We start from the raw sequence: 10,405 nt of genomic DNA on the forward strand, positions 1-10,405 counted from the left end.
ATTTGTGAAATTTCCTCACTACTAAATATTCCATGTCAACTGTTAGTGGTATTATAACAAAGCATAGAACGTAAAAAAATATGCTTCAGTTTCTGAGAGGAGTACTGCAGGCTTGTAACAAAGTGAAAGCAGTTGGGAACAACAGCAAATCAGCCATGTAAAACAGAGCGGGGTCAGCGCATGCTGAGATGGACAGTGTACAGAAGTCTCCAACTTTCTGTAGTCAATAGCTACAGACCTCCAAAGTTCATGTGGCCTTCAGATTAGCTCAAGAACAGTGCGTAGAGAGCTTCACGGAATGGGTTTCCATGGCCGAGCAGCCACGACCACGCCCCCTTTTTTGGGTATTCTTGTGGGCGGAGGTTAGTCAACAAACTGTTCTATTGATGTCATTAAAGCAGGAAGTACAGGGATGTAGTCCAAACCGGCCGTTCGCTGTAGGCTTGGAAAGGTAACTTCTGTTAAATAAAATATCTCGCTTGGCATTGAACTTAGAGCATAAATAATAACTGTAAAATTATAAAGCTCAAACAGCAACATTACACACTAACTAAAGTTTGAAAAATGGGATCACGAAGAACAGGATCTTTAAGTCATCCTAGGTGTATGTGACATTCTTCTTTCAGATGAATAAAATCAGAGTTCTATTACAAAAATCCTTGCTCTTCCAAGCTTTATAATGGCAGTGACTGTTGCTCTATTTTTGAAGTCCATAAAAAATGCATCTGTCCGTCAAATAACTTGCTCCACGCGGCTCTGGGTGGTTAATAAATGCCTTCTGAAGTGAATCTATGCGTTTGTGTAAGAAAAATATCCACATTTAAAACTTTATAAAGTAAAGTTCCAGCCGATCACCTTCCGTGAAAATTTTTGAAAGTGCCTTCTCGCAATTCAAGATGCGTACGCGACATCTGACGAGTGTACCTGGTAACGTAAGCCTTTGATCCGCAGAGGCACTTTCAACACTTTTTCCATAAATTGAATACGGAAGTTGGTCGGCCAAAACTTTACTTTATTAAGGTTTAAATATGGATATTTTTCTTACACAAACGCATCGATTCGCTTCAGAAGGCCTTTCTTAACCTCCCGGAGCCATGTGGAGCACGTTATTTGACGGACAGATGCATTTTTTATGGACTTCAGAAACAGAGCAACAATTACTGCTATTATAAAGCTTGGATTAGCCAGGACTTTTTTTAATATAATTCCGATTTTATTCGTCTGAAAGAAGAATGTCATATACACCTAGGATGGCTTATGGGTGAGTAAATCACGGGCTAATTTTCATTTTTGGGTGAACTATCCCTTTAACTGCTGTTTTCACATCGCTGTAATTTTTTTGTGTGTTTATTTTGTTATTGAAAGGAAAGCACATATTAACATATTCATCTAAACACCGCCATCAGCAGTGTGGACCACATTGAGATTTTCAGTACATGGATTCTCATTCATTGAATGTGCCACTTCCAGTATTTGGCCGGTTAATTGACACAGGCAATTGCAAACAAGGATTTGCTTGTCTTATTATGTGTCAGAAGACATGATTACTTTCATTACACCACTTACAATAAACGTTGAGCCAATGTGAACTTCCTCATAATAGCTTTATAAACTTCCAGATTTTGAGAAAACATTGGTTTAGCACAAATAAAAAAATGTTGGGGTATCCAAAGGCACAGCATATAGAACGCCTTTCTTTGCCTGTCTTTTATCTGAAATACTCCTTATTCAAATCATAGGCATGCAGGGACATTGAGGAACACTGTTTACAAATTCATCTAAATCAAAAGTGACACTTGGGTTGACGGTCCAAGAAGTCCCCATAATTCATCACATACTGTTTATAATTAAGGGGGTGGAACATACAGTACAATAATAACAGCACAACTGATCTGCGTCATTCACTGTTTATTATAGGGTTGGTTGATTCTGTGCAGATTAATTGAGTCAAGCCACAAAAGAGAAGACATTTTTATATTTAAAGTGTCATTTTTATTAAATGAATATATGATTTGTGTCTTATTAAATGATAAAAGTGAGCTGCAATGTCTACAGTAAATGATGACCCTAGATTTGCATATCACAATCCAAAATCATCCATAGAAATTAAACTTAATTAAAGAAAGTAACCAAAATTCAGTCTGGATTCACATCTGTTGTGTGCACATGGATCAGAAGTGTAAATCCTCAAACAGCCACACAAGCAGATGCCTACAATATCTCTCCCTGGCCTCCTCACATTCCTGCTAAGCTACTTACCCACATCAACACTGTTGCCATTCCAAGCCAGATTACCAGTCAAATGAGACGTCATTCACTTCTGGCCTAGCTGTTTTTCTCCACTTCCTAAATGAGGTTGAGCTATTACAGAACTAAACGCTGCACAATAACACATCCAGACAACAAGGAGTTCTTGTTGGAAATCTGAATGGAACAAGGACCAAAGCGGACCTAATAAAGGTTAAATCATCTTCTTGGAAGGTTAATGTGTAAAGTGCTTGCTAATCTGTTTCACCTGCAACCTTTTAAGCTTAGTTTTGTTAAACAGCAAAACAAGTGCTTTGAAGTGTTACACGGGCCAAACTTCAGAACAAGGGCTTTTAAAAGGAAAAGTTAAGCCAAAAATTCAAATTTGTTTCTATTTACTCATCCCAGTGTTATTTTTTATAACTGTTAATCACACAAAGCTATCATTTGGTTTCAAGTCTTATGGATTCCATGTATGCTTTTTTCCCTTTTCTTTTTTTTGTCATTTATGAAGCTTGACAAACTGCATGGGAAAGAACAATATAATGGTTCTTTAAAAATGACTCTTTTTTTGTATACCACTGAAAATATTACAGTCAAATCGATTAATCATGATTAATCACATCAAAAATAAAAACTGTGAATAATTTGTACATGTATGTATATATTTAATTATATATATTTACACACAGTACATGCAAATATTTCTCAAATATACACATAAATGAGTGCGTATATACACATGCAAATATTTCTTAAATATACACATGAATGATTGTGTGTGTGTGTGTACAGGCTTCTTTATTTCTACAGGCTTCTTTGTTCATATTTACCAAGGGTGCCAATAATTCTGACCTTGACTGTATATAGTTTGTGGTCAGTAAGATTTAGAAAATGAATACTTTTATTCATCAAGGACGCATTAAAATGATCAAATGTGACAGTAAAGATAATTATGAGAAATTATTATCAAAATTGATGATGATAATAATAATAATAATAAATGTTTCTTGAGCAGCAAATCATCATATTAGAATGATTTCTAGGATCAGTGAGACTGAAGACTAGAGTAATGATGCTGAAAATTCAGCTTTGTAATCAGAGGAATAAATTATATTTTAAAATATATTAAAATTGAAAAAAAAAAAAAGTTATTTGAAATGTTAAAAAATATTCCACAATATGACTTTTTGTATTTTTGATCAAATAAATACAACACTGGTGACCATAAAATATTTATTTAAAAAATATATATATTCTTACCAACTCCTACACAGTGGCATTAAAATGTAATTCTACATGAGTTGGTGCTGGATTAGTCAGAAAACATTGTGTGAGGGGAAAGCTCCCTAAATTTGCTAATTGGGATAAGACCACACATTAAATATAAAGTTATTAGTACATATTAGAGTTCGCTACGCTGAATAACTCCAAAATTGCATTTCTCTGCTTTTGAGATAATACAATGTACAAAAATGCTTATTTTGGACTGTTGGACAACTTAGAAGTTAAACCTCTTAAAATTAGCCTAATGGAATTGAGTGTAATCCCATCTAAAGTGGCTGTTTCTCATTATCTTAATGATAATCTCTGGATTTAGATTCTTTGGGTCTTTAATACTTTCTGAAATGTTTAACATGTTTGCAACACCCAGTTTGATTTCGTTTAAGCCTTAAACAACTCATAACGGTCAAGCAGCATACATACAGTAGATAAACATTGTGTTTAGAGATATATCCATACAAGACATCCATCCTATTTGAAAAACACATTAGAATGTTTTTGTCTATATAATCTATCGATTAAGATCAGTGGGCCATTACAGGCAAATAAGTCAGAATAAACACAAAGAAAATGATCCAATATGGATGTCCTACACAAAATGTCCTATAATAAAAAAAATCCACATATTTAAAAAAAAAAACTAAAAACTAAAATTGAAATCACGATATGCCTTAGTGTGGTTTTTAAATCACAAAAGGCTGTAGTTTATTATACTTAATTCAATTTAATAAATATAGTCTGTTTTGCTGCCTGTTTCAGAGTGAAGTGTGCCACTGTGTTCATTTACACATGCCCAGCTCAAGATCTAGTGTTTTCCACCAAAAAAGAAAACAAAAAAAAGACAATTGAAGAAACTAAGCTACAGGACTAAGTATTGTAAGTACACTACAATACACTCATAAAAATAAATGTTTCCTGGTTACACTTTATTTCGATCCACTAGACATTCTACTTACTATCAGAGCTAAAAAGAGGTTTGAGACCACATTAAAGTCCAGATCCAAGTAAATGCAAAGACTCAATTTGTAAAATTTTCTCTGCAGTAGGGTTGGATATCTTAATTTAGCTAAATATAAAAAATATTATTGAATTAACCTAAATATATTAATTAAGTTACACCAACAAAACAAAATTAAATGGTTAGATCACGTAGAAATTGCTCCTTAAAGCCACAATATGTAATTTTTCACCGTTAAAGGGTCGTTTATTCAAAACAAAAGGTGTAGCTTGGTGACGCCTTGATTTCGCGGAGCTTTTATTATGCCGCAAACGAGCGTTTCTGCTTCTTCCGGTCAAGCGTTATTGGGGTAATGCAGTGCTGTTTTATCATATTAGATACATTCGAGAGTGTAGACAGTTATGTTATAATGCTATTCCGTACGTACGCTCTGCGGCTACTATGAGACACTTGTTGCACACTGCAGTAAGCTCGATTGATATTAGGCATGGTAAAACATCTCATACATTCAGAGAGTATGGCCACTCTCCATTGACAAGCATTAACTTCCTTGAAGGCGGGTACCATGTTGAAGTTTAAAACTGCCCAGAAACACCCTGGATCTGCCATAACCAATCGCTAACGTTTAGTCGGGACGCATGTCATCTCAAAGTAGATGACATCAACGTCATCGTTCGCAGGCACGCCCTCTGTTCGCTGATTGAACCGGTTCAATTTTGATCGAAGAAAACCAGAGAATATATCGCAATCCCAGATGGAGTACTAAAGAACAATGATAATTGAGCGGAAGTACATAGGAGGGCGGAGCCAGGCTAGGTAAATCATGATACTCACGGTAAATCAACAATAAGACTAACTGTGTTGAACTATATAAAAATGATTTGTTTTCTGTCGATGAATGTATCCAAACAGTTGCTCCCCTGTCTAACACATAATATATTTAAGCGTCTTTGGTGTTTCCATGGTTTCGGAAATCGAGGGCAACGCAGGTATGATGTCACTGAAACATTCTTGGAAACATTTGGGATAATGTAAGTACACAAGTTAACAAATATATAAAACTGTTATAGTGGTTTTTGGATATTTTAATCCAAAAATATTAAATACAGGTTTTTTTACAGTGAAGTGTGCAGACATGCAGAACTGACCACAGCAGCCATGTGAGGTGGACAACACTGGAACTAATTCTCTGCGATTACAAAGAGGCACTGAGTGGCACACTGCACTCTGACCAGCTCTTAAAGGTTACATTACCATCACAAAACCGTCCAAACTGTCCAGAAGTAAAGCAATGTGCTTAAAGAGAACTCCAACACTTCACATCCACATAAGCACGAACATACATTTTATATGAGCAGCTTTAAATAGTTAATCTGTCCCTCTTCTCTGTTTGCTGATTGCTGTCTGATGCAGACGTATAGATTAAGGGTGATGATAAAGCGCTGACAAGGGCACAGTACAGCCAACTGAGGCTATTTAGAGCCACAGTCTCTCCTGATTATATGTCTTCAGTTTCAATGAATGGCATAAAACATTGTAATTTAAACTGAAATTGTTACTTGTTGAACATGCTTGCTCTGTGTGACCAACCCTTTGCTTGCAAACTGTGCATTCACAGTGAATATTCCACAAAATCGAAACATTTTAAACACAATGTAGAACTGTTATGCACAACCTGCACAGTTTTAAACAACTGAAGCCCCTAGTGTCACCAAAAAGATATTAAGAATATATATTTAAACTTAAACTTAAGTTATATTTAAGTTTCCAGAACACAACTCTCCTCTGCAATTGGTCAGACACAGATAGTTCCGCTCCTAACACTATAGTCTATAGCTCCATTCACATTACCCTTCAAATTTCGCAAATTGAAAATACGCCCAACAGAAACATGATAATTTCACAAAAACTCCCATATATCGCAAATAAGTTTATACGCTCACATGAGGTGGTTTTTCAGGCAATTCGAAAAAGGAACATGTAAAACTGCAATTGAAACTTTCAAAAAAAAATATTTAGTATTTACAGGTCACCTGGTGTACGTAAAAGTCAATCATTCTTTATAGATAATACGGTATGTTTGGACAGAAGACAAGAGTTTTTTTATTAAACTCATAAGAGACAAATTATGGTAACACTGGATTCTAAACAACAAAGTAATGCCACAATTTATCAAGACCTTGAAGCAGATATGAGGGGGAAACACTCAGAAATACCTAATACGTGGCCGCTCCCAAGTATAAGGGGCTTTCCTTGCCGATAATGATTGGATAACACGCCTATGTCTCCTTCGATTAAAAATAATGGCTAGTGCGGTGGCTGTGATATACGCTAACCTATTAACATCCGTTGGCATTATTTTTGGAATGAATTATTGTGAGAGGGAAAAAAAGCATTTAGTCGCATAACATTGGTTAATGGAAATGCCGACATTTCGAAATAGTTTTTTATCGACTAGTCCTCACTAGGGGTGGGCGATATAGCCTCAAAATTATATCACGATATTTCAAGAATATTTGCGATAACGATATTTATGACGATATAGAAAAAAGAAATTATGGAACAAAGTTTTATTGGTTATTGCAGCTGGTAGGCAGCAGCATTTATTAGTGCAAACAAAACCATGACATAACATATTTTAGTTTAACAATAATGTAATTTATGCCATTGTCTGTCTGAATATTTGATTCTGATTGGCTGGAAGGTGTGCAATAAAATCGTTTAATGCACAGGTAGTTCCAAGTCAGATGAATCCTCGTTCTATATTAATGCGCTGTTTTAATTTCAGGTGTGTTTACACAGAGCACTGTAATCGGTTTAAATGTCTGAAAGTCAGAATGAAAATGCTGTATATAAACACTGCTTTCATAAGGATACACTAATATTTCTGAAGTGTAAAACTTTTTATTTTGTAACAAGTTATGAAGATAAATGTTGGAATAATGACACAGACATAGCCTGGCTACGCCATCTCATCTGACAGCGTTTGTCCCAGGCACTTTCTACTTCAACTGCGCCTGACAGAAGAATTTATTTTTCTGAGGTGTTTCTTACAGCAACACCAGATCGGTTTAGATAAAGTCTTGCGTAAACTGTCCACAGAATCGTTCAATCGGAATAATTTTAATCGGAATGACATAAAAGTATGTATGTAAACGGGGCTATTGAAGCTCACACACGCGCGCATCACTCGCATTCAGAGAGCAGAGATCGTGCTGCACATTCATGAGCACAGAAACTTGTTATTAACGCCGCCCTGTGACTTTTAGCAATAAAATAGCTAAGTTACTGGATCACTACATTATATTTCTCATCAACGATGGGGTTACATCGCTATTTTTCAGTAATAAACCCACATCTTCGTTAAGAGAGACGCTGAACAGACGGTGTCACACAGGTACGAATCTCTCTCTCTCTCTCTCTCTCTCTCTCTCTCTCTCTCTCTCTCATTAATCCAAATAAATGCTATAATCCATTCATTCAAATAAATGTAATCTTACGCACTACTTTATCTCTGTGTCTGATTCAAAGAAGGCAGAAAGCTAGATCTAACTGATCTAGAAAAAAAAAACTGACGAAAATAACTGTCAATTTCCCTTCCGGTCAAATATTGCGCTGCAAACATCAATAGCAGCTTTAAGTTGTCAATGTTTAGTCAGTTGTCAAGAGGGCTGACCTGTTGTAACCAAGTAGCTCCCTTTTTAGGTACTAAGTCGTTATCGGAGGCTGACATGCTGCTCTTCGTGAATACTCGGACAGGTGTTGTTGTTGTGCACGCTAGGGAACGTAAATGCGCCATACGCCATTGCGTCGCTATATCATTGATATCGCGATATGACACTTTTTTATCATGTAAAAATTTATACCGGTATTATCGTGGACGGTATGATATGGCACACTCCTAGTCCTCACGTACACGGGTATTTTTATAAACAGAGTTTTCCCTTCCTCCGTTTAAAAAAAATTGCGTCCACATGAAGCAAAACACGCTTTGAAGCCTTGTCAAGAGCATGCCAAACCAACAGGTGGCAATATGACCCTAACCGTAAAGCCATGTTGGCCAATCAGAAGCCTGGAAAAAATTGTATTGCCGGTTCCGGTTCTGATGAAACAAGCCAAAATCTCGGGTTTCACTGTCCACACGACAACACAGCAACCGGAGTTTCTAAAAATGTTCACCCTGGCAGGAGTTTTCAAAAAAGTTTGGTTTCAGTGTCCGGATCCTGCATTTGCGTGTGGACGAACGGCCAAACCGCAAAGAAAAAGCTGCGGTTTTGAAAATACCCATGTTCGTGTGGACAGGGCCTTAGAAAATATCACAAAAGTTGTAATGGAAACCCGGCTAATGATGCTGTCGTCAGGCTGGTTGGGATGCTCAAACAAACAAAGAAATGTTTTGATAGCATAAACCAAACCTACGAAAGGTTGTCTTTACAGGTAAAACAAAAAATACACTTCAGTTTAATACCGGTCGGATCACAATAGTGATTAACACTAACGTTTATTTTTTTTTAAATACTATGTTTATAAAAAGGAAATTAGAAATGTGACACTGTTGGGATTTAATGCTAGAATACACAACTTTATAAACAAAGCAGATTTTAAAAGACTAGGAATCATACACTTGCCGACTTTGTAAAAACTGGGCATCATACACTAAACGACTGAGGATCACATCTAACTTTCTTCAAACAAATTTGCTGCACGTTAAGTTTCACAGTTTGCAAAGAAAAACCTTCACAATGCTTTTTTTATTGATTTTGTTGGGGGGGGGGGGTCCGACTGACAAAACAAGAACAGAGATTCGAGCATGTTTGAAAATACAATCGGTCTGGATCTTTTACTGTCCCTTTTCACATCACAATGGACGATTCATCCAAACAAAACAAACCCTGATGCCACATAGGTATTATGAGTGGTGGTATCATTAACCAAAGGTCTTCATTTGTGTTTGAATAGAAGGTTGTAAAAACCTCCAGGGGCGTGAATTTACATGGTTGTAGTAAAGTGCATATAACGGGAAAACTAATAACTTGTTTGCATTGTATGCCTCAGCGAATGGTCTTTGCAGAATCAGACACTGTCATTGGTGTTTTTGGATACATTAAGTCTCATATTTGCATAAACCAGAATTCATCAAGTAAATCTGGTAGCAAAGTGTAAGCAAACTGGATGATCACACGTGTCGCACTTGAACATTGTTTCAAGACATGAAGCTTCTACCACACAGTTACATTCCTTACAAAAGCAACTAGATATTTGGATAACCACCCGTTTCTCGTCGCACACTTCAGGTTTTAAAATACCAACAATGCGAATGTAATCTGAGCAGCACATTAACGCGCATTCATACATTAATGAATTTAAAGCGAGACAAACAATCAACTGCTCGACTTACCTTCCAGATCCAGGCCATCTTAAGACTGAATAAATAGCTCGCAGCGCTGAAGTGCTCGTATCAATCTAAAGACGAAAAGGCCAGTATTGGCTGTTAAATGGTTTATTTATATGCGCCATGGATGCCCGCCGTTGGTGTGGCGATGAAACATTTCAGTAAATATTGTGGAGTACCGTTATTCATGCTCTATTCCCTGATCTACAGAGCTCGGGTTGACGAGCGCTCCTATTGGCTCATGGCTACGAGAGCCCCGCCCCCTTTATCACGTGACTGTGATTTCCATCCCTGTGCTATTCAGTGTAAAGGATGAGTGACAGCGATGTACTTCACTATTGTTACAAAGAGAGTGTATTTATGCAGTACTCAATAATATATAACACAATCATTGTCTTTTTATATAAGAAAAAATTATGTTACTGTTAGAAAAACTAACGAGAAACAATTGCTGTATTACAGTCTTATTGCTTGTAAAGACAAAAAAGTTATTGTTGTAGATCAAAAGTATCATGTCACAAGGG

The 10,405-nt window shown here is 36.5% G+C and overlaps 1 protein-coding gene across 3 annotated transcripts in view; it reads right to left on the reverse strand.

Moving 5' to 3' along the window:
* st6galnac3 (ST6 (alpha-N-acetyl-neuraminyl-2,3-beta-galactosyl-1,3)-N-acetylgalactosaminide alpha-2,6-sialyltransferase 3) overlaps positions 1 to 10,096 on the reverse strand; it is a 182,451-nt gene extending 172,355 nt beyond the window's left edge. For 2 of the 3 annotated variants that reach the window (XM_079820173.1, XM_079820172.1), the window contains exon 1: positions 9,888 to 10,096. In XM_079820173.1, the coding sequence (XP_079676299.1) occupies positions 9,888 to 9,905 (18 nt within the window). In that variant the 5' untranslated portion in view covers positions 9,906 to 10,096. The remainder of the gene's footprint in view (positions 1 to 9,887) is intronic. The other variant, XR_013816785.1, reaches the window with a different exon arrangement.
* Between the last annotated feature and the right edge of the window lie 309 nt (positions 10,097 to 10,405).

Source organism: Gobio gobio (genome assembly GCF_949357685.1).
Source record: "Gobio gobio genome assembly, chromosome: 6".
Taxonomy (NCBI): Eukaryota; Metazoa; Chordata; class Actinopteri; order Cypriniformes; family Gobionidae; genus Gobio; species Gobio gobio.